Below are 25,082 nucleotides of genomic sequence, written 5' to 3' on the forward strand. Positions count from 1 at the left end.
ACACTGGGATGTATGCTCACTGGTGGCTTTGCCACTGCTGTTTGCCTTCTTATGGACACAAATTCAACGAAGTGAGATCAGGAAGAGTGTCTCTGTTCTAGTGTCTTTTCTGTTTTGGTTTGGTGCATTTAAAAAAAAAAAAAAAGAACAATCAATCAACCTGAGATCGGTCAGCCAATGTCATTGGCTCTGATCAGTGACTGGCAGGTTTAGTAATTACAACTTTGTTCATTTTTTAGTTATTTTAACTTTGTGATTACTGAAAACTTGATAGATGTTAGGAAGTTACACATTGACTCAGAAGTAAGAATAATCTCACAAATTTATTGTGGAATGTTGTGTGGAATTCAACTTGTATTTAATTATATTTTTATGCATTTTAAGCGATTAAAATATTCTGAAAGGCAGGTCAGACCTCAGAAAACTGGAAATTAGTGTCGGTCAGGAAGAACCTGATTGGTGCCTCTCATGTTTTTTAATTGAATCTCAATCTATCAAGAAAAACAAAAAAAATAACTGAACTCATTATTTGTTGTCTCTTCTTGAAGCAGTTTACAGTACTTGTAAACTGGTGTTCTTTTAAAGGATGTGACTGGAACAGGTTCCATGTAAATAAGGCTTCTCAGCCCTAATGGCAAAGTTTTTGCCCCAATGACATGTATCATTTCTAACTCATTCATATGACTGCTGCTGCGGCCCATAAGCTGTTCGGGTGTTGATATGATGCTTGGTGGAAAATCTCTATTCCCCAGCCTAACGAGGAGAGCCACACAAGTGTTTTCTTCCTCTAAAAGGCTTAAGAGTGCGAAGACTGCAGGCTTCCCCAACTGGCACTGTGCTGAAGCACGTGGCCAGAATCATTCATTGGCGCTTGACTGCCATCTTCCAACATTGTTGAGTAGCAATCAAATGGTTAAACTTGTAAGAAAGATTCTTTTCAAATAAAACATTCAAAGAATATCCTTTCAGAAAAAGTTGGACAAAGGTTTTGAAAGGATAGACCCATGTCTACTCAAGACTAAGTGTGACTTGCATTTGTATTCAGTATCCTTTACTCAAAGCCAAATTATATACTACATAAATGGCATTAGCTGTTGTTTAGTAGTTTGATTTTTTTATGTAAATAATTTTTTTTGGAGAACAAGTATATTAGAGAATAAGCTAAATGCCCTTTGAAACGCTGGGAGGGCTGCACAGATCCAAAGTTCTGTTGTACAATTCATGCACTTCACAAGTCTAAGAGATGGCTAAAAGAAAGCCATGTGAAACCCTGTTTGCGCTTCGACACACCACATATCTGGGACACAGCAAATATTTGGAAGAAGATACCCTAATTGTATTTTTTCCTGGCCTGCGTGATTATGCATGGAATTAACACTTGGAGCTCCCCATCCTAAAAGTGGCAGTAAAATCAAGCTGCGAGGATGTTTCTTTTTAGTGCAGACAGGGAAGCTGGTCACAGTTGATTTGGAAAAGGGTTGGAACTAAAGATAGGGCAGTCGTGGAAGGAAGCCTGCTCCAAGCTGCTGCTTGAGACTGAACCAGAGATTCACTTTCAAACAGTGGATCTCAACATACAACCAGAACTGGAATGGAGTGGTTTAAATCATAGCATCTGTTCCAGTCAATTACCACACCTAGTTCCAAATTAGGTTCAACTCTTGATAATTGCTGTCCATACAATTTGACAGAGCTTCAGCTAATTTACAGAGAAGAAATGAGCAAAAGATTGTAGCTTTGATGTGCAAAGCTCATAGAGATATACTTCAAATCAAAATTATGCCTTATGTCAGTTTGTCTAATGAAACCCCTATAAGATACTCTAAAATTTGTTGTAGTTAAATGACAAGATGGAAACAAGCTCAAGGACTGCGCCTGTGTATTTTCCCATAGGAAGACATGGAAATGAATTTGAACAAGAACGTTCTCCTCTCACTTAAACAAGTGCCCTTGAGCAAGTCGATTAATCCAAAGCTGCTCTGCAGAAATCGGAGGATCTTTGCTCTAAATCAGGAAGCTTATGTGTGGACATGTTATGTTTTCTGCTTGGCTCTTTCACCTGCCTTTCCTCCCTCAGGATGCTGTAAAGACGCTTAGCCTGTCCACTCGCATCACACAGCAAACGTCTCATTACAAACGCCTCTTGATATGAGGTGACACAGAGGTGCAGAGCAGAACATGCTGGTTGATGTTAGAGCCTCAGATGCTCTGTCAGAGGAAAGGAATGCCACGGTACGTCGAGGTAATCTCCGTGAAATCTCAATCAGGGGGCGTGGCCGGGAGGAGGCGGTTGGCATGTTACAGCTGTGCACAGCTGTCTCCATCAATCAACTCTCTGTTTTAGCTGCTGAGAGTCCTTTATCTGAATCATTGCTTGACGGTCTTCAGAGAGAGGTGAAAATACAGTTATAAAAGGCAGAAGATGATGCTGGAGATAGAGGTAAGGAACAGCAGAACACAATTCAATGCAGCACCATTTTAATACACAATTTATTCGGGATTAATTTAGGGTTTAAATTGAACCACCTCCTAGTGTGATAAAAGATCATGTTTAAATTGGTTTCTTTGCTCAGTTGCCTTTTAGGTGTTGATGCATAACTGGTCCAACAACTGAATGTTGCAGAGCTCAGAGGTAGTGGCCTAACAACAAAGGTTACTTCTAAAACGATCAGCTACTTCACTGGAATGGGAAGAAAAACCCAGTTCAGAGAAAATGGATTTAAAGATATTTAGAAAGCCTTAAACTGTGGATCAGGCTTAGTGTATTTGAGCTGGCTCTATGGATTTAACATTTACAGAAAGTAGGAACATCTTCAAATTCTGCTCAGAATTTACAGGAATTGCTTGCGTGTCTGAAACCTTTCATTGCTTTTAACCACAGAACTTTGAACTAATGCTGTTTATGAAGTTATTTTAGAAAAATTATTTACAGTGTAGATCGTGCATTTGTTTTTAAAGAAGCACAATTAACTGATCTCATCAGGCTACTGGGTTTCTCCCCTCCTGCCTGCTTTCTATTTAATAGCTTTTTGTTACAGTTGTCCTGGACGGCCTCATGGGAATGTTGCTGCATGTTAAAGTTGATGAGATAATGATTTCATCTTTTCCTCTTAAATAGTTTATTTTTCTCACCAAAAATGTTTATCAAATAATTTATGCTCTGACCATGAACACTAAAATCAAGTTTTATACATTTGTTTTTGTTCTGTTTTTCTTCAGAACCATTACTTTAAAAGGACCAGAAAAAATAATCTTTCAATGCAATGAAGGACTTTGTGAATTTCTTATTAGAATACCTTTAACTGATTGCATTGTCTTCTGAAAAGATAATGCATTTGGATAATCCACAAAATATTTAGTATTTTTGGTTCAATTAGAACTAAAAAGCTGTTTTATAAGCTGTTTTATAGTGAATAGAATTTTTTTTTCAAAAATACTTAAAAGTTCTTTTAATTTGAATTCTAAAGGCTCCTTCTTAATCTGTAGTTAATTCAACAACTTAAATTTTCACTTGAAAAATTCAAAGCATGACTTTTTGTGATTGAAGACTTAGCCGATTATAAAAGATCAGTAATAATAATTAGTTTTTACTGACGTTATTATAAGCAGGGATGTAGAACATTTGTCATGCCGCTTCTAAAAACGTGGGCTGCCCTAAAAATTGGGGAGTTTGTATTGAGTCCACACACACACACAAAAAAAAAATGCTCCAAAGGTTACGAGGTTGAAACTCGATGAGGTCAAACTATTGGACCTTTAATGAACAAACTCCAGAACAGGAAGCTCTGAAGTGAGCTCTATATTATCCTGTTTGGCACAGCCGCTCCAGGACTCTTGCTAATCACAACAGCAATGACACTGAGCCAACAATGTCACCTTGCCAGACTGATGGAAGAAAAGTTTATTACTCCACTGATTATTATCAAATAACCTCAGTTCGGTTTTTCAGCACTGAAGTAATGAGCTGGAGAAGGAAAAAATGTGAGTAGAAGAAAACCACATTTTCAGTTTTACCTTTGGATTCATTTATTTCAAATGGGTTGTCAATGCATGTTTTTTTTTTTTTGTTTGTTTGGTATTGGTAAAGCACCTAATTTTCTTAACTAAATGATGCCTGCAGGTTTATCTATTAGCAGGTTTAACTTTGCCTGCACTTGGTTATTTTAAGTGTATTTGACAAGTTTACCAAAACATAAAAAATGTCATTCAAACTGCATTTGCCTTGTTTTACTTTTTACTTATACTTTTCATTACAGTACTTGAGTACATTCATTGTTACAGTAATTTCTATACTTAAGTGCAAGATGTTTCTGATACTTCAAGACTTTAACTCAAGTAACATTTGAGTCAGTGACTTGGACTTTTACCAGAGTCATATTTTGGAGAGGTAGCTAACTTTTACTTGACTCTGAGATTTCAGTACTTTATACAACACTGGTCATAAAGATTTTTTTGTTGTTGTTGTGTTATTAAATTTATAGATGGTGTTTAAATAAGATCACTGGATCTTTCATCAAAGTTGTTAATTTGGCTCAATTACAAAAATATAAAAAAATAAAAAAATCCCAAACAAAACAAGTACCATCTATTGATTATTACTCTTTTAATTGCAGCCAAAATCACATGTTGTGACTGAAGATTCAGTGAGTTTTATGTTGGTGTACACTAACAAATTACTCTCCATAAACCTCAACGTAAAGAGAGTTGGAGCAAATCTAACAGAAAGTATGCATATAGTTGAATATAAACTGAAGAATGTAATGCCTAATTTGCAGTACTTGATTTAGCAGTTTATTTTCCCTCTCTTAAATTCTCTGGTCTCTTTACAGTTGGGTGAGTTCTGTCTCAAACCTTTTTCTGCTCCTCCTCTTCATCACAGTTCACTAAATAGAAATGTTGTGATTTTCAATTGCTGTGTTCCATTTCCTTCAGTAGCTTATGTCTTGTATGACTGAAAGCAGAAGGTGTGCATATGGCTGTCGAACCTGTTCTGAAACCTTAACTCTCCAAACATGCGAGAAGTGGGACAACAAATTCAGTCATGCTATCGGTTACTGTTGACAGATGTGTTTTTCTGATCTCTAAGTGGAACTAGTGAATCCCTAAGAGGTGTTCAGCAGTACTGTACTAGGATCTATGTTTTATGTTTTTATGGCATGATTCTTTGTATCTCTTCCATGTTTGCTTGCTGATGCGTGTCTGAACGTCATGGCTCTCCCTGCTGTAATTTCATAAAGTTCAACAACACCCACAAACCATATGTGAAAATGAATCTCAGACCTCAGCTAGACAGTCTATGAATCCAGGCTCTCTGGGAGCTCATTACTGGACTCTTTGGGCTGGAAAATGTCCGTCAGTAAGGATTCATTAAAAGCCAGCAGAAGCGTCTGGTTGTGCTATAACGAGAGGTTCTCCAATATTAGGTTCCCCCAAGGGTTCAGATTAGACAGGTGAAATATCACTGGAAATCTGGGTTACCAGTTAAGGTCATTAACTTTACATTGCTGATGTTTGCTGACTCGGGTTACTGAGCATTTTGTGGCTAATTTCCTTGGTCTGTTTGACTCCAGGCGCAGAAATTCATTTAGGTCCATTTAGTTTCTTGCTGGTAAAATATTTTATTATAACGTAACTGCTCATGTCTCTTCTGGCCTCCTTTATCTGCTCCTACTTTCTTCTTTTAATTTAAAAAACATTGTTCTAACAGTTTCTGTGGGTTTTTTCCCTCCTCATTAGGGTGGATCATTCTGAATGGACTGTTTGATTGCAGGGCTGAGTCGACCCGCTTCAGTTAACCTGACAGGCAGCACAGCTCTAGTTTTATCTCCAGGATTTGTGTCTGATTTTTGTCTTTGACATTAAATGTTTTGTGTGACTTTTTTTCTTTGAATAAATGTTTCAATATAATTGTTTGCTTGTGTTCTTCAGCATCATCTGTGATGTTTTGGTCCATTTACCGTCTTCCTCAGGTCTCAATATGTTAAATGTTCAGTCTCATGATGGGATAATTGGAAAATTATTGGGGAAAACCTTTCCCTTCTTGTAGGTTTGAAACCATGATGTGGCATCAGTATTTTTTCTTTACTCTCAGATATTTTCCTTCTCTCCTGTTTTTCAGAGCCGTACGCCCCGCGTAACCCGACTCAGCCCAACTCAGCCGGCTCTTGCAGACCAGGCCAGCAGGGTTTCTTTTGCCTCAGCTGAAAATCTGGAGACCATGTCCGAACCTGACATCCCCATCGGCTTTAACCGGATGAACCGGCTTCGCCAGAGTCTTCCACTGGCCCGCTCGTCTAGCCAGGCCAAGCTGCGGGCACCAGGTCAGGCCCCTGTGCTTCTGTTAAATCAGCATCAGAAAGTTCCATATTTTTAGTCCCCATGTTATTAAGCACGTAAGGGCTCAGTCTCAATAAGCTTGTTAAATATTGAAGTTTGTAACAGGAAGTATGGCCTGTCTGGTCATGTTAAAGAAGAAGGCATATTCTCAAGAAGATGAGAGCAGAGCTTGGTGTAGCTGCAGTGAAATGAACCGCAATTCTACTGGAATAAAGCAGAGATGTTTGGTCATAATGCAAAGTGCAATGTTAAGAGACAACTAATTGCAGAACACAACACAAATCACTTAAAGTCTGTTGTGTTGTAGCAAATGGACTTGGGCACCTTCCAGTAATTCATTAATTTTATTTCTATTCATAATTATTCTACAGTCAAGTGTGAGGCCATCTGTTTAACAGCTGATGCTTGGAAAGACCTGGAAAACGGGCTGAGAAGAGAAAACTAAACGGGCTGAGAAGAGAAAACTAAACAGTTTGAATCAGGTGTATTTGCTCATTTTATTCAGGCTGACAAGTTCCTCTTGAGATCAGCTAAAGTTAGTAAGATATGACGTGTTTAATGCCAATGATTCTGCAGCACCAGTTGCCTTGACCGATCAACAGCTTATCACACAAATTCCCCCATGGCTAAATGTGAATTACGGATTTTATTGACAGCTTAGTTCTGTTTTTGAAAACACACCAATCTGTCTTCAAATGATCCCGTCAGAACGTGTGTCATGTCTGATTAATGGGTTCGTCAGAAAGAAAATTCATCTCTTGAACAACTTCCCTCCAGCATCTGAGGAGGAGGACGGTGTAGCATTTTGTTAAACTGAAACAGTGCACTTATTGTGAATTTTGTAAGCACGTATGTCAAGACCATTTCCCAAGCAATTTCTGACTGTGACAGCTAAGATGTCTTAACTGAATAATTTCATTTCCAATGCTACAAACCAAATGTCAGTTTGTGGCAGAGCTTCTGAGGCCTAAGCTCCTCTAAATTGCACCAAAACAAACTCAACATATTTTATGCTGTGATTGCTGAAGTTGAAAAGATAAATTAATTACTCAGGATAATAATTTTCTTTCTTTGCCTTCTGGTTCTCCGTCATTGTTCCTTCTCCTCCATCTTTGCAGGAATCCTCTTTCTCCAGCTCGGGGAGGAAATTCGCAGGGTGCACCTGACCCATGAGCTGACCAGCCTGGACACCCTGAGGGCCCTCATTGTTCACATGTTCCCCCAGAGGCTCACCATGGCTATGCTCAGGTAGGCACTGATGACTCACAGATATGAACACATTATTACCACCTTGAGATGTTTATCGATCTGTTAAAGCTGACGCTTGAACCTCCACAGCGCTACATTTACACTTCGTCTTGTGCCAGTTTTATAAATCAATCTCAGATCAGGAGGCTCACAATTACAAAAACAACTCTGAGTAAAATGAAAGTTTATCAGGCTTTATATGGTTCTTTTACTTTTTTTTTTTTTTGCTCATTTTCAGTTCTCCAGAAAAGCAAACCTTGTGTTGCTTTTGAATGAGAGAATCTGATCTGTTCCGTAGTGATTGAAAGTTTGGTCAAATCTGAGTTTAAGTTGTACCGAATTTATGAAAATTATCTTTAAAAAAAAACGTGATGGAAAAATGGATAAAGGCTTTGGTCCCTTTCATCTTGACTTCATTTAAAAAAACCAAAAACTTGCTAAATAGTAATGAGAAGAAATTCTTACAGATGCTCACCTGACTTCTCTGGCTTTGTGAGTAAAAGGCATTCCCACAGCATTATGCATACACCAATGTTTTTGCCATGATGTAAAACTTTGCTAAATTTCTAGAAACCATTTTTGCATGTTGACCAAAGAGTGCAAATGGGGCTGAAAGAAACATTTGTCCTACTTTTTAGATTTCAACTTCTAAGAATAAATATTATCAAAAATATTTGACAGTTTGCTGCACTTAATAATTATGGGCTAGTGTGTATGTTTTTATCATAAAATTCTTACAAATCAAGGATAATTTAAGATCACAAGTTGTTATATTAAAGGAGTCATTATACTTTGCAAACTGTATTGCGTGAGTGCTGCAGCCTCGGCTCAAGAAGGAGAACTGAATTGTGTGGGGTTGATAACATGTTTAGTGATTGTTTTTGTTAAAGTAGAGGTTGTATTCACAGTGATATCTGCATTCGTCTCTTTCTGAAAGCCATTTTCAGCTGAAGACCAACATCCCATCTATCTCCTTCTTATCTACTGCCATGTTTGAAGTGACTGCTTAAAATCACAGTTGGTGTAAACTGTCAAAATAATGAACCAAGACTTGACACTGTCCTTCTCTGAACAATGTGGTCAAAACAACATTTCAAGATGTTAATTATAGATCATCTGTGTAATCTGCTGACATTTAACCATTACAGACTTAGTATTACATTTCTGATGCTAGGAGGCAGTTCTCGGTTAATTGTTTGATTACAGGTGCCTTAAGCAGGTAAAGATCTTTCATTTATCTGTGAGTGAATCTCCATCACTGTGCATTAGCAGCTAACTGAGGCTCAAATTGTCTTTCCAGGCACTGTTTATCATTGATTTTCATTTTTCATTTTTTTTTTATGATTATTGATCTGCAGGTCCCCCAGCACAGCTCTGCTAATCAAGGATGAGACCCGTAATGTCTTTTATGAGTTGGAGGACCCGCGGGATGTTCAGGACCGCTGTGTAATTAAAATTTACTGCAAAGAGCCCATCTACGGCACTTACCCTGGACACCACAACCCCCACATCGCTAACGGAGACTTGAGAGTAAGTGTTCAGTCGACCAAATTATTAAAATATTGACGATTTTACGCCAAAATTGTAATCAACATGAGTATTTCTCAGCTAACAGAGTACTGTGGTGGCACAGAACCATCCAGATTGAGTAACAATTAGCACCAAAAGTCAGAATTCTCCCTCCTCAAAGCCCCCATGCTCCACGCTGCGTCACTGTTTACAAACACTGCTCGGTGTTACGTAACATCTCAGAGCTGAATTGGTTTGCCCCCACTGTGAATCATGTGACCTTTTTCCTGGACCAGTTCCAGGCTGTCACATCTTCAGCGCTGACTCAGCTGGATGCCAACACACTAAAGCAGAAAACACTGTTTCACAAATGACACACAAGCAGACCAGCTTATCTCGCCTCATGAATCAAAATATTTGTGTTCCTGCTCCTGAAATGTGTTTAAATTAAATGCAATATACCTATTCTGGAACGATGGCCTGGAGAGAAGGGGACGATGGTCAGTAAATAACCAAAGACTGCGAATGCAGTTGTGACTGGAGCCTCAACATACACTGTGCCTGTTCTACCACTGAGCCATGTGGAGCCTTCAGTAATATATACTTTTTATTTCAGAATGACTAAAAATGCTGGTTATATGAAGTGCAACCGAGATGACTCGGCCTCTTCTTTATCCTCCCCATTTACTGTTGAACAGGGGCCACTAGAGTTGAGGAAATCTTAAGTATACACACAGCAAATAATAGCCTGATTAGCATAATAACTGGTCTTTAAAACCCTGGTTTATATTTATTGCTTACAAATGACAGTAGCTATTTGGTACACTGTTGGCCAATTTTTCAATGTTTTGCTCTTTTCCATATGAAGAATTAGAGACATGTGTAATTTTCTTCATAGGAACATCAGAACTGTCATACGATATATTAAAAAAATCTATTTATTTGCTATTTTTCATTCAATTATCCTTCTATTTTTTTCTGTACAGCTGTTGGTTTACTTACATATCTCATTTTAGTTCTCTGCAAACCTATACTTTAATTGCTGTCTTATGAATAACCCACAAAAGATGTTGGCTTTAAACTCATTCATCTGTTATGTGTTTAAATAAAACTGGGACAACTTCAGCCATTACTTGTAATTACAAAGTGTTGAATATTTACTGTTCTTACAGGAAGAAATCAGATCTAAACAAATAAATGACATTACAGAGAGGTAGACATATGTTGTGCTCACTCAGTGTAAAGTGTATCTGCATGTTTAACAGCTGAAATGAATTAAGAGCTGAAGGGAAACGGTGTTTGCTGAGTCCGATGCAGCCGGACAGCGCCAAGGCTTTTTGTTTACATGCCTGTGTGTCTGATTGCGTTTCTCCCTGCCGCTGAGGTGCAGCTGCCCGCTAATGTTCTGGAGGTCAGCTGTTCTCACGGGATCCACCGCCGCCTTGAGCTCTGCTCTGAAATCTTCAGAGCATTTTACAGCCTTATCGAACAGGCAGCTTTACCTCGAGTTTTATGTGTGTAAAGTACATTGGCTGCTGCTCCTGTTGTCAAGGTGAGGTCTGAGATGTGTGTGTGTGTGTGGGGGGGGGAGGGTTTATTGAACTCCTGACAGTACAGCTCAGATTATTCCCTGATTGCAGAGCACAAAAGCATGACGAAGACTGGTGAGGCCAGTCCAAGCCTTGTGCCTGGAGGGCAGGAGATGGTTGGGAAGAAGATTGATTGGTAGATTTTTCTCAGAGAGAGAACGGACAGCTTTAAAACGGCACCACAGGATAAACTTTAGGGACTGCAGACTACATGGGGGTAATAACATGTCGGTGTGTCCTCAGCATAGTTAAAGAAAAAAGCTGTTGCTAAGATACAAGATAGAATATGATGTCAGCTGTGAGACTGTCCTCAGGGTGTTGTTGCAGGAGTCTTCTGGGTTATGTGGAAATATTGGCATTTCAATTTGCATAGTCTCCTGGAGATGGCTTTGTGCGTCATGAGCAATTACAGTGTTGTCTTCTTTTGTGTTTTCTTGCCCTGCCCATTACTTTTGCCTGCTAAGCCTGTGCTGATTTCAGAGCTGCTCATCTTTTATTGCCTTCCTGTCTGAAATGTAAGACTGATGCCAAAAGATGTCCTTTGTATTCTCAGTCAGTAAAATATCAGCTGGCCGTTTGGTCTTTCCAGATGATCAGAAAGTAGCATCCATTAAAGTTATGGAGAACTCAGACTTGCTGCAAACATTTTTCACAATTACTTGGAAAATAATAGAGTACCTATTCTGAAACAGTTTTCCTCTCAGCTACTGTTGTAGATCATAAGACACTGAGCTGTATTTCTGTCCAGTTTATGAGGAGGCTTCCTAATTATCAGTATCTTTGTTTTAATTTTTTCCTCAGAGGGAGATGGTGCATGCGCCCCAGGACTCTCCATCAAACCGTCGCCTCGGTAACCCTGCCATGTCCTCCCAGCATTCGTCATCCTCTGCTTCACCTCCTCAAGGCTCACCGTCCCGTGCCCGTCTGCTCTACAGCTCCGGAAGGCCTTCGTCCTACGCGGGGCCGCCCCACCACACCCACTCCCTACCTCACCCACACTCCCAATCCCACCACTCCTCCCCCCTCCAGCAGCCCCAGCTCCACCAGCCCCACCACACCCAGCCGGCCTTCTGTACCTCCTCCAGTGCCATCCTGGAGCGCAGGGATGTGAAGCCTGATGATGAGGTGGGCGGTTCCAGGAGCATGGTGCTGCTGCGAGGAGATGGAGGTGGGATCTACGCAGACCCGTACGCTTTGGGCCCAGACACGAGTCGGCTGAGCCTTGCGGGAGGTCCTCACTCTCCTCTGCCTGCCCGAGCCGACCCCTACGCTTCCTTATACCGCCGCGGGGGAGGACCAGGTCCAGGATCAGTTCGGTCGCTCACCTCTTACTCTGCTGCGGCGTTACAGGGAGAGCTAATGGAAAGCGGAGTTCTCTACAGGCCCGGGGGGCAACTGTACAACGACGCCTACACTGCTTCCATGCTGGCTATGGGTTTGAGAGTTCCACCACCATCTTCTCCTCAGAAGATACCTGATATGAGGGATTCATATGGGGGGACTATGTCCACTCGCGGTTCTCCAGGGAGGCAGAGTTTAAGAAGGGACTCGGTTACCTCCTCTGTGTTTGGCGACAGCCCCAAAGTCCGGGGCCAGGGTCAAGGGTTGGGTCTGACAGCAGAGCAGCTCTGCCTGATTGGTGGAGGCGATGGAGGAGGCGGCACTGGAGGCTTTGGGTCACCGCTGATGGGGAATGAGACTGAGACCAGGTAGGACGGCTCATATGGAGCCGTTCAGATTCATATCATATGCAGAAGAAAAGGTAGACTGCACTCATTGCTTGCTCTAACAATACATGACATGTGTTACTTCAGTCACTGATCCTTAAATTAGGGACTAATAATTTGGTGCTCGACTCATATGTTCACTGTCAAACTGCATCAACTTTTTTATTTAGTTTCTGTGTTTGGCAGAAACATCCCGTCATGTCTAGTCACTGTGTGTTGGGAAGGATTAATATTCATCTTAGGTCATCTCTCTTCCACCATCTCGTTTCACAGCTCTTCTTAAGGGGCAATTGCCGCATAACAGCAGCTATAATCTTCTTGATGGTACTTTTATTGAAAGGATTCAACACATGTCTCGTTTGATTCCAGTGTTTGATGTTTCTGGGGTCTCTTTTAAAGTCTCTTAAATTTTGAATCCAGCTTGTTATTAGTACTTGGAGTAATCCCACTGAGTAAGTCAGGCTTTGTCTGTACTGTAAGTATGTGGAAACAAAACCTTGATAGAACGCACACTTCGATTAAAACATAGCTAATGTTACTTGGCCGGGTAAAGCTGCAGGACTAATTTGGAAAATGCCAACTGCACCTTCATGACTATTTTCACATGAAATTAATAATTGATTTATCTCTTTTTTTAAATTAATGTACTTCTTATTAGTTTCTTGCTTAATTACTTGGCATGTGGCACATTTTGTATTTGCTGCCTCCTGTTGTCAATCGTACAAATCTGTGTTTTGGTTCTGTAGGTAGGAAATTTAAAGATAACTAAAAGATACATCAGAAGCTGAACTTCTTGGAATACATGAGCATGAACATCACTGTAAAATGTATTGCACTGGTATTTAAAATTTGATTTGACAAGTCTAATGTGAAAATGGCGCTTTTGCTATATTTTACTGATACGGATCTGGTCTGCTTAATTTATTGATATACAACATTTAATAGGTGCACTTTGCTAGTGCCAAGTTGGACTTCCTGTTGCCTTCAGAACTGCCTTAAATCTCCATCACTTAAAAATGAACAAAACATTTTTGTTCATTTTCACACCACTCTTCACACCACTCCTGTTCATGTTCAACGTTCTGATGTTGTGCAATGTTGCGCATCAAATTTTCCAGGCAATTCCTTGGCTGCTTGTGTACAGTCAAGACAGATTATTATTCAGATGAAAAACATAGATTAGTGTCCTCTAATGCATTTTCTTTTGTCTACAGTGACTCTGTGATGAATTTAATGCATCGGTATCATCTTGGTGGATAATTCTGTTTCAGCACTTAAGTGCTCTTTATAAAATATGTATGAAATGTCTGTTAGTTACAGTGTCTTTTGGATTTGTGGTCTGAATCCAGAGAGCGAATGGAGGCAATGGAGAAGCAGATAGCGAGCTTGACGGGGCTGCTGCAGAGAGTACTGACCAGAGCGCCTGAGGCTGAAAGTCCGTAAGTTAAACATGCATTTGCAAAAAAAGAAAGCATTAACCTCCCATAGATATTTGTTTTGTCAGGAGTCGATCTGTACTTAACACGTGATGGAACATATAACGGATCCTTATTGGCTTTGTTTTGCCAGGAGAACTTTTTTTTTATTTTATTATTTTTTTTTTTTATCAAAACATGAAACAAGACAAAATTTTTCCACAATTCAAAAAAGAAGACTGTTTATATGATTTGTTGATATTTGGACATTCCTGTCTTGCAGAGAGAAGCTGGAGTCGGCCAGTGACTGTTCAGGAAATGACCGTAAGTAATTCCTGCTTCCATCTAGTCAAACCGCCACTCCTCACCGCTGCTACCTCCTGCTGGCCACATAAATTAGCTTTTCTTTCTTTCAGAACAGCTGCTGTTTCATTTTTATCTGCTTTTGTCATATGTGATTGTTTTTAATCGCTGTCTTCTTTATTTACGCCTTATCGTATTGCCGGCTTTTGCTCTTGCTGCTTTGTAACTGCTGCTCATTTTGTTTTAGCTGGACAAACTAAAAAAAAGAAAGGTAGCTACAGTTTGTGTTCCTGAAGTGTCTGAAACATGTTCCCCTGTCTGCCCGACCCCCGAGTCCCTCATTATTATCCTTTTCTTGGAGATCCATTCGCTTCCAAATGGTCTACATACTTTCCATGTGTTGTCTTAAAAAGACCTGCCTCTCTGACAACTGTTGTCCTTCAACTTTCCTTGTTTTTTTTTTTTTTTAGCGTGTTTAAGGTAGAGTTCATAGAGTTGCATTAAATTGACTCAAAGTTCTGTGAGCTTCTGCCTTTTTTTGTTTTGAATGTTTGGTAAATATTACAATATTTTTATGGTTAATTTGTTGCATCTCAATAAATTCTTCCATCTGTCCGTCTATCTGTCTCTTTCCTTTCATCCTTCGCCAATCAGTCTATTAACGCACCCATCCATCTTATAATTTTAATCCAACCATCCTCTAATTTTTATTTATTTCATCCATCCTGTAACTTTTATCTATTTCTTCTACCATCAGTCTATCTGTAAATCTTCCTGTCTCTCCCATTGGTTTCATTTGCCAGTTTGTTCATCCATCCATCCATCCATCCATCCATCCATCCATCCATCCATCCATCCATCCATCCATCCATCCATCCATCCATCCATCCATCCATCCATCCATCCATCCATCCATCCATCCATCCATCCATCCATCCATCCATCCATCCATCCATCCATCCATCCATCCATCCATCCATCCATCCATCCATCCATTTTGTAATTGTAACTTTTCTGACCTACACTTCCAATCCATCCATTCTAGACTGATGGACAATAAGAAAAATGATCTTAGCTCAGGCTGTAATCTGTGGACTCTTTGTTTCTACTTAATCGAAATTATTTCAGTTCTGCATCTTTGTCTGGAGCACTGAAGCCTTGGACAGAAATTTGATATTTCTCTCCTTGTGTGTCATGATTTATCAGACGTCACAGTGGCTTCAGCTCTTCTTTGTGAAGCTTTTATCATGGAAAGTTTGGTCCGTTAGACAGTGTCACCTCGCCTGCAGAGACTTTGTGATTGAAGTGTTGAAAATATGAATTTCATTTCAGAGCTTGCTTCATTTTTTAATTTTTTTTGGTTTAAGTTAATTGAAGTCAGCTTAAATGCAACTCTGTTCTGAGTTTCTTTCCGTGTTCCTGTTCTGCATGATTCATGTAACCCAACACACCAATTACTGTGGGAGCTTAGCTGTCATTGTCATTTCGGAGGATTATCAGATTTGGAAGCTCTCATGCATTTCGGTTGTCTCTGGATGTTGTTATAATGAGACACTTGAAAATGTTTTTTCATTATTGACCTATTTGTCCCTGAAGCCTTCCCATGTTTATTGTTCTGCCTCCCCTCCTGACCTTCAGCACTGATGGATGTTGTCCTGTTTAAATATTTCGAGCAGCAATGTTCTGCTTCCAGTAGATTAACCTAGCATGATTTTAACATTTAAACAACTCAAATGTTAATTTAATCTTTAAATATTTATTTTGAAAAAACTTCTTTGGGACTATATCTTATCAGCTCTGAATTTTCCCTCAATGAGCCAAAGCATAAAGGAGGACTCACTAAACTGGCATTTTTGTTTACATTGATCAGCTCTGACACCATCTGCTCCCCTGGCTCTGATGCCACCTCCATGTTTGGGGGGCAACCAGCCCGTAGCCGTGTCCCGTGTGCAGATGCAGCTCCACCTCCAAGGCCTGCAGCAGAACACCAATGCCCTGCGCAAGCAGCTGTCGCAGCTGCGCAACATGCAGGTGTGGTTGTGGACTGAAAACGGCTGCTCAGTGTTGGGACTCCTTTGTGTTGCCTGTTCTTAAAAGTACTGTGATTCCAACACAGTTACAAAACTTATGGAATAACATCATTGAGTCAATATTAAGTAAATAAATAAATGTAGAAGCATTTATTTTTCAATGAGAATTAAATAAAAAAAACATAATGTTTCATTTTGTTTAAATCAGCAAAACAAAACTACAAAAACATTTAAAATTAAATTGAGAATGTATGGTCAAAGTTATAATTACACGAGACTGTTAAATTTATTGTTTGGTGAAAATATTACTTTTGAAAATCCTTGTAAAATTGAGCAGTTTCAAATTAAAAGCTACCTTTCTAAGACTAAATATTTTTGGACCTCATATATCTTGCCCATCTACAGGTCTTGCAAAAACCAGTCAGTTCTTTCCTCAGGCTCTCACTGGTTAACACAATAAACACTTTACAGCCTGAGTGCTTCACAGTGAAACGAAACAGTCATGTGTGCACTACCATACGATGCTTTTAAAAACAATAAAGAAAAAGTACGACACTGGCACTGACGAATCAGAAACAGAGCTCATCTCAGGAGGCCTTAATGACATAAATATTTATACTTTTAAGAACTGATGTGTTTTTTCCTAATCCATGTGTAGATTTTTTATTATTATTTTAAATCCTCAGTGTCTGAAGTAAGAAAATATATATATGTTTTTCAGCTGGAGAACCAGGACTCCGTTCTGTCTCTGCTGCGTCAGACTGAGTCTGAGCTGAGCCTCATGATGCTGGACGCCATGCGACCCCAGGAGGACCCGCTCCAAAGACAGCGGCTCTTAGTTGAAGAGGAGCGGCTGAAGTATTTGAACCAGGAGGAGCTTCTCATCCAGCAGCTGCAGTGAGTTCAGAGGACAGTTAACAGATGACAGTTTGCAGTTTGATCAGAATAAAAAAATGCAATTAAAGAAATGGAAATTAAGCGTTATTTTTTACTAAGCCCATATTTCTGATTTGAAATAGTTTTTTTATTGGTCTGATTTAATATTCAAGTTTTAAATGTCATATTTTGTTAGCTGTAAAAGTGAAATTACAAGGATTAACAAGGTCATTTATATATAATACAAGTTTTCAAGCATACATTGGAGTGTAAATCTATCATGTTTCACTTGGTGATAAAAGTTTCTGAAATAACACCCCAAGACACTTGTGGTTGTAATGGCTGCTAATGGGGATTCTACAAAAATATTTACTCAGGAGAGTTTTCACTTATTATTTTTTTTTAGGTCTGAGGGGTTTAAATGGAGACACATGTCAAAGTTTTATTTTCAGAATTCCTTAGATGAAATATTAAAGACGAAAATATTTTATTTTTATATGCTGAAGAAGCATGTTGTAAACATTCAGATCTGAACATTTATGACTTTTCTTTTGTTGTATTGTGGAGAGTTTGGTTTAATTAGTTGCAGGCATGATTGTTCTTTTTTGTATGTCTCAATGATTTTGAAGGCCCTGGAGAGTCAACGGTGGCTGTTGTTTTTAATTATTTGCTTTTCTGTGTTAACCCAGATGTATACAGTAATTGCTGAACACGTAGCAACTGGTCTGTAAAAGCAGTTTTTTTTTTGTCTGTTTAGAAAATCATGTTGAATGTTGTGGCGGTGTCATCTCAAACACTGAGACACATTTATTCCTGAGGATTTTTGGTTTTGTTTTTCACAGCGACCTGGAGAAATCTGTTGAGGAGCTGCAGAGGAACTCATTTGTCAACCATGGCCTGGTGACGGAGCAAGAGGTGGAGCAGAAGAGCAAAGAGCTGAGGATGTTGGGAGAGACTCTCACTGAACTCAAAAGTAGGGGCTGCTTTGCAAATTGGTTCTTTTCTGTTCCGGATCCAGCTGAGGTTGATGAGCGAGTCACTATACTGTACTCTGTTGCAACCACTAACAGATTTTTTTTTTTAATGAACCTGTATTAACTTCCATTTATCTTCCCATCAACTCTTGTCCCACTGAAGAAAAGTATTCCCATATCATGCCTGTTTTGTGGTGTTCAGTGTTAATTTCTACCATGTCCAGTGTTTCGAATATAGGTAAAATCATTTGGTTTCATCTAATCTGACCAAAGCACCTTCTTCCACAGCTTTGCTCTGTGTCCTGCTTGACTTATGGAAAGTAGGATTTCTCATGGTTTTCAACCTCCTTTTTTTACCTCCCACCCTCTCATGAATGGCACAATATTATAACTCTGCCAACAGATTCTCTCATATGAGCTGTGGATTTCTGGCACTCCTCCAGAACCTAATGCTTATGCACCATTTTATACATTACAATGTCTATTACACAACATCTTAATTTAATCAGTGTGTTTTAATGTAAAAAAGTTTTTTCAAGAGGTTACTTTAAACTGGTGAGACTAATCTTATGCAATAACGTAGTCTAAATATTCAAAATGAAATATGAAATGGTATGTTAGTTTTAGTTGGAGGTTGTGGTTCAGGTGTGAGTGATTCAACATTAATATTTATGGCTCTTCTTACTGCTTAATTGCTGTTCATAAAGTTTCAGTTTTGGCCTCTTGCCTTGCTGCCCTGACCTGTGTACTATTCTCTGTTCACTGAATATTAATGAGTCATTCTGAAGCTCTGTGGGGTTCATTATAGCAGAGTGTCATATCTTAACACTTGTTGTTACCATGTCCAACACATCCTACAAATGTGAGAAAAAATTGTACCCTGAACAAAATCTGTTTTGGGGATTAATTTGTTTTTGAAAATTTGGAGAGATACAAAAGTGAGGTAGTCCTGACTGAATTGTGTATTTTAGTGAATATGATGCATACATTGACAAAGTAATGTGATTGGGTTGTTACAAATGTGGGGAAAAAAATACCTTTCTCATTGATTACATAATGATGGTCACCTCTCCTAATCTCATTACTGATTTATTAAACAAAAAAAAACTATTTATCAGAGTGCTCATGCTATTTAAATTTCTAATTAAAGTGGGCTAAGAATAAAAGCCTTTTTTACACTTTTCTAATAACATGACACTCAGTTTCCTCCTCCTCTTCTCTTCCTCAGACCAGTTCCCCAGCCTGCAGAGTAAGATGCGAGTGGTGCTAAGGGTGGAGGTGGAGGCTGTTAAGTTCCTAAAAGAGGAGCCTCAACGCCTGGAAGCTCTACTGAAACGCTGCAACACCATGACTGATGCTCTCAGCACACTTCGCAGGTATTCACATCAAACGCTACGCTTTTTTTATCAGATAGTTTCTTACTTTGATGTTAAACCAGTTTGGTTTGTGCGACACATTTCCGAATATGAAACTTTTGTGCGTTTAATTCGAAAGCAACAACAACAACAAAAAAACAGTGAAACCATAACAAAATTATGCCCATACATAAAAGTAGAGTATGAAAACCTTACTGTTTCCATAGTAGTTAAAAGGAAAGTGGTCTGCCATTTGCAGATGAAAAAATAAATTAATAGTCCCAAACAGAGCTGAGTACCACTTTAAAGTTTTCATGCACTTTGTGGGTAAATGTAAAATGAGGAAAGCCAAAGCGTAGATGTTTGTTCATATTGTGCATTTCTGGCCTGCTGAATGCCTGTCCAGAAACAAAATTCTGTTTGTCTAACATGGTGATGGAGGCAAAACAATAATGGCAGCTTGCACTCTCAGTGAACCATAAACAATTTCATAAGCCAAAGCTTATTGACCTTACAAATATAAATAAGATTTTTATGCACTTTTAATAAACGACTCAGGATGAACATTTTGAAATACACATCATCCCCTATATTGTTTTGAATAATATTAATCATGGTGTATGAATGTGTTAAATAGTGACTCAGCGCCTGCGCATTTTACAGTAATGCCTGAATATGGTGAGTTCAGCGGAGTCGGGCTGTAGCAGCATGGTCTCCTTCTCACCATCAGTACTGCTGATAAAACTAATGTTGAGATGTTCTGGTCAGTAATTACATCAGATGATTATTTCATCAGAGAAAGCTGTGATCAAGACTCCACAGATTCAACCTCCACATTGTGGGTTAAAGTGTTTCATGTCAGTACATGATAAAATACAAGAGCCATTCTTTGAAATATAAATAACCTTTCTAATGAACTCATCTATTACTTAGCAAACTCAATCTGTGCTGCAGAGAATGTAAATTAAATTAATTCCTCTTTACACATTTATTTTTAAACATTAAAGATGCTTTATTCCACAACTATTCTTTTGCGAGGACAGGAAATCTGGTGGATTCTGATGGGAAGCTAGATGGCTCTAACTACACAAAAACCTTGAACATAACTTTTTAGAGGCTGCAAAATAATTGAAACTGATGAAAAATTCACTTTTCAGATGGAAAATTACCCTGAATATACAGATGGAGTTTCAACTCAAATATTAACAAAACATGGGGATCTGATGTGAAAGGTGGTTCTACAGAGTATTGTGTCAATGAGGCTAAATGCAAATGAATGCCACTGTTTATTTTTTCATTTTTGAAAACAGTTATCTAAATTTTAAGTTGTTCTTGGAAATGTGTCATTTTAAAGTATTTTTGTTAGCATTCCTTTCCTCGTGCATAGTAGTATTTTGTGTTTAATGATATTGTGTTTTCTCTGTTTGCACAGACAAGTCTCAGAAGGTGTGTGGAAGACCCCTGAAGACCTTTCCAGTCAATCCCAGAAGAGATCAGACGACCTGAGTCGCAGCTCTGACCTGGACATCCTGAACAGTCCTCCTCTCAGCCTCAGTGACCTGAGCACCACTGCCGGTCTGGCCAACTGGATGCCCCTGTCCTCCTCTGCCAGTGAAGCTGACACCTCCGGTCCTGAGCAGGACGTCCACTCCTCCATGACCTTCAGAAACCGAGTCCTGGATGATCTGCCCAGTCGGCGCCCTGCAGACAAAGCCATGTCTGCAGAAGTCAGACTGGTAAACCTTATCATGTTCATTTCTCTTCATCACTCTACTGCGAACAGAAATATATTTGCCGCTCACTCTTCTGCCAGATGGCAGATATTCATTTACATTTGACATTATATCTGAAAGCTCTTAAATCTGTTACTCAGACACACGAGCAGATGGTTTATTATTCCATTTGTTGGGGCAGCATTAGAAAATCAACTCCATATATCCTGCCAGTAATTTTATGTTTTTGTTTTATTTATCTGTGTCTGTATGTCTGTTAGGCGGCTGAACGGGACTGGGAGGAGAAACGTGCCAGTTTGACCCAGTTCAGCGCCCAGGACATCAATCGCCTGCTGGAAGAAACCCAGGCTGAGCTGATGAAGGCTATTCCAGACTTGGACTTTGCTGCCAAGCACATAAACAAACCGGCAGTGCCCCCCAAACCTCAGATTACCCTCCCAATAAGCTGCACCACAGCTACTTCTTCAGCTGCCGGGAGCACTGGGACCACAGCCACCACTACGTCCAGTGGGGAGCAGCAGCCTGGCAAAGTGCAGCTTGCTGCTCAGAAGCTCAACAGCATGGAGAGTGGCGGCCCACATCGAGGGTCTGGTGAGTTGTGCAGATTTAAACATCAACTGTGCAGATAAAAAGATCATTTTTGAAATTAATCTTATGGGGTTTTCTGATTTTTACAGTGGACCTCAGTGTCACCAGATACAAAACAGAAAAACCATCCAAGTCTCCTCCACCGCCTCCCCCTCGCAGAAGCTTCCCGTCGGCTCATGGCCTCACCACGAACCGCACTGGAGAGGTGATCATCACCAACAAGAACCAGAAGGTGAGACTCAATGTTTTGATATAACTTAAAGTCATCAGCTGTGAAATTAAATGCATCCAGTCTCTGTTCATAATAAGCAACAAATATCTTCTAAAGGGTAATTGAAGGTGCATTGAGTCAACTGACTGCAGCATTCACTTCTACATACTGTATGTTTTGACAGCATATCTTTTACATGCATGTAGTGAAAGAAATGTTCACAGTTGATTGAGTGTCCTGTTGATTGAGTTCTTAAGTTTGAAGCAATCCCTCATACTAAGGTTGCATGTAGTGACAGTAGAGAGGAAAGTATCATTTGCAGTTTTCATTGAAAGATGTTGATGGTCTACAATGATGCTTAAGGAGGAATAACGTGAAATCAACATGGCTGGCACAGCATGCGGTTTCCCACTTTGTCAGAAGCACAACACTACTTTCTTCTCCTGTCCCAGGTTCCCATATCTGGGACACTTAAGAATGCAGACTAGGAAAACCCCACAAGAGATCCAGTTCTGCAAATATTCTCATGCAATCATCCACTCATCACAATGTGTTCAGCTATCTGATATATGCTCCCTATTATTGAAAAAAATATATTACAATTATCAGTCATATTGTGATGCCAGACTGGTGTGGCTGCATAGAAATCAATTGTTTCTGAATGATGTTCAACATAGCAAATGTAAAGAGACATGACCCGAATCAAACATTAGATGTCTCCTACTGCAGGGATGCATATGAACCCTGCAGGGATAGATACACACCACAAAACGTTTTACTGCCTCTGTTTTGTGTGTGTAGATTGAAGAAGATGGTGACATGCCAAAAACTTTGGTAAAGCTAAGAAGGACCCCTTCAGAGACGCCCCGGCCAGCCTCCACTCCACCTGTGATCGCCGCCTCAGCCATTCAGGATGATGATGATGAAGAGAAGATTCTCGCTGAGCTAGAGGTAGGGCAGTTATTGAAATTGCTGAGTTTTGTTTTTCTTGTCTCGTCATATTCCAAAATGTTCTCACCACATTATTTCATAAATAAAAAGATATTTCAGAGAACACCTGTAAAAGATTCACCCAGTAGTAAACAGAGCAGCAGCCAGCCAAAGGCCACCCCTCCATGTGTCTTTGGGTCGTTGGGCAGAAAGGTAAAATCTCAAGCTGCCGCTTGCTGCTGCCACACTCCGAGATCTGGTTCTTCTAACTTTACCCTCTTTTTTAACTACTGTTTATTTCCTACTTTGCCCAATCTTCCATGCAGACTAACTACAAGTCTTGAGAAAAGAAATGAAAAGAAAATGAAAAACACATTAGCTTGAACTTAATTACAAATGTGCTTTTTGCTGCCCTTTGCCTTAAAATCTGACTAGGTTTCTGGCTTCTATTCACAGAAACATTAATTTATCATCGTCAGACTGTGAAGCAGAAAAACACCGAGGGGGGAAATTGGTTATTAGTTTGTCTTTTAGACGTCAGAGTAAATCTTGTTTAAACACATGCCTTGGTTCATTTCCCCAGAATTTACTGAGCTGAATCAAATTTATTTTTGCTGCTAAATGGAGTAACAATTGTACAGAAGGTTGACTGAAGAAGTGATACAAGCGGGGGTGGAGAGACCTATTAACTTTTGTTGGACAAAAACAAAAGTGAATGATGACATTCTGATTTTCATTTATAAAGGTTGTCAATTTCTGCTTTTTATTGCCATACAAGAGGCATCCAATACAATTGCTGATAGTATCATAGTTAATAGTCTGCACAAAACTCCCAGTGCTGTTGTCAACTTTTGAAAAGTTGAAGACTCATAAAAATTGGGCTACTGATTTGTTTAAAATAAGCTTTACCATAAAATGTATTTAATTCACGTCGCAATTAAAACTTTGCAACAAAAATAAAAGACATCAATAATTTACATTAAGTTTAGTACAATGGAATTACTGCACATCTTTCAGTGTCTTAACTAAATTTACCTGAGGAATTGAAAATATCTGGACAGGTTAGTCCGTTGTCATGCTCAACTCAGCTGTTGGAGATGTTTCCAGTCACTCATTGTTGAGACTTTCATTGTGAAAGTGTGACTCTCTATGTCACATAAATTTATATTAAAGGAGAAGGACAGAGGACATGATTTCGAAAACGCTCCAAAGCTGCTGTTTTTTTATTTTTTATTTTATCCAAGTGATACAGTGGATGATTACATGAAAAAGCTATTGTCCAATAAATTCCAGTTCTTGCCCAACTTAATTTTCAAACTCCTCTTCTCTTATATGTGAGGAAGTTTTTATTTTTATTTTGGAGAAATACTAAATTAAAAGAACAAAAGAATCCTGGGTGAATATTTTTTACACAAAAATCAAAAACAGATTTTTAGCCTTATCCCAATGTGTCTGAGTTAGCGTGCAGCAGTTGTACATGGATGTGCCCAAATAAACCTGTTTGTGCAAACAAAAACAAAAAAAAAAAAAAAAAAAAAACAGGGAGGGAAACCTCCAAAAACAGCCTTCAGTTTCTCCGACATGTTCAGCTGAATAAAGAGGTTTTGTTTTTCTGCAATTATCTCCCGTCTCCACCAGGCAGGTAACTGTCAAAATAAAAGATGTTGAGGATTTTAGGCTCACAGTAGCAGCTTTTTTTTTCTTTTTTTTTTTTTTTTTTTACACACAAGTAGGTCTTTAAGATTCACACCCTGTTTTCAGAGCTGCCTCTAACTGATGATTGATGTCAGCTAAAATAGCAGCCACTAAAATTATCTTAATGTGTTTTTATTCCCATGGCACAAGCAGGTAAAACTCTCATTTCTTCCCCTTGGTTGTTAAATGAAAATGAAAACAAATTTAAAGCAAGGGAGGAAAGTTGTAGAGCAGGGCTTCTACATAGCTCAATCTCAGTGGAGAGTTGGAAATTCAAGTATATTTCTTTAGCTTTAAATAAGTAAGTGAAAAATATTTGTCCATTTCCTTAAGGGATTTATCCTTCTATTAGTTTATCAATCTGTCTGCAATCTGTCCATTACTGAAACAGCGTATTTAGCCATCTGTCCATCTACTCATCAGTTGACTTCCTCTTCCATCAATGTGTCAATCTCTTTGTGTATTTGCTCATCTGTTTGTCCATCCATTCATGTATCTATGCAACTTATTGAGATGGTGTGACAGTGTTTTGCTGCTCAAAAATGCTCCAATGTGGGTGAATT

The 25,082-nt window shown here is 39.2% G+C and overlaps 1 protein-coding gene across 2 annotated transcripts in view; it reads left to right on the plus strand.

Annotated features, from left to right (window-relative positions):
• srcin1b (SRC kinase signaling inhibitor 1b) overlaps nucleotides 1-25,082 on the plus strand; it is an 86,777-nt gene that overhangs the window by 52,731 nt on the left and 8,964 nt on the right. For both annotated transcript variants that reach the window (XM_055042786.1, XM_055042787.1), the window contains 15 exons: nucleotides 6,119-6,320; nucleotides 7,455-7,584; nucleotides 8,943-9,114; nucleotides 11,484-12,391; nucleotides 13,759-13,848; nucleotides 14,108-14,148; nucleotides 14,375-14,398; nucleotides 15,998-16,158; nucleotides 16,879-17,054; nucleotides 17,876-18,006; nucleotides 19,236-19,383; nucleotides 20,795-21,098; nucleotides 21,356-21,686; nucleotides 21,773-21,915; nucleotides 22,696-22,845. In XM_055042786.1, the coding sequence (XP_054898761.1) occupies nucleotides 6,119-6,320; nucleotides 7,455-7,584; nucleotides 8,943-9,114; nucleotides 11,484-12,391; nucleotides 13,759-13,848; nucleotides 14,108-14,148; nucleotides 14,375-14,398; nucleotides 15,998-16,158; nucleotides 16,879-17,054; nucleotides 17,876-18,006; nucleotides 19,236-19,383; nucleotides 20,795-21,098; nucleotides 21,356-21,686; nucleotides 21,773-21,915; nucleotides 22,696-22,845 (3,111 nt within the window). The remainder of the gene's footprint in view (nucleotides 1-6,118; nucleotides 6,321-7,454; nucleotides 7,585-8,942; nucleotides 9,115-11,483; nucleotides 12,392-13,758; nucleotides 13,849-14,107; nucleotides 14,149-14,374; nucleotides 14,399-15,997; nucleotides 16,159-16,878; nucleotides 17,055-17,875; nucleotides 18,007-19,235; nucleotides 19,384-20,794; nucleotides 21,099-21,355; nucleotides 21,687-21,772; nucleotides 21,916-22,695; nucleotides 22,846-25,082) is intronic.

This window comes from Poeciliopsis prolifica, unplaced genomic scaffold (genome assembly GCF_027474105.1).
Source record: "Poeciliopsis prolifica strain line A6 unplaced genomic scaffold, Auburn_PproV2 SCAFFOLD018, whole genome shotgun sequence".
NCBI classification, from domain to species: Eukaryota; Metazoa; Chordata; class Actinopteri; order Cyprinodontiformes; family Poeciliidae; genus Poeciliopsis; species Poeciliopsis prolifica.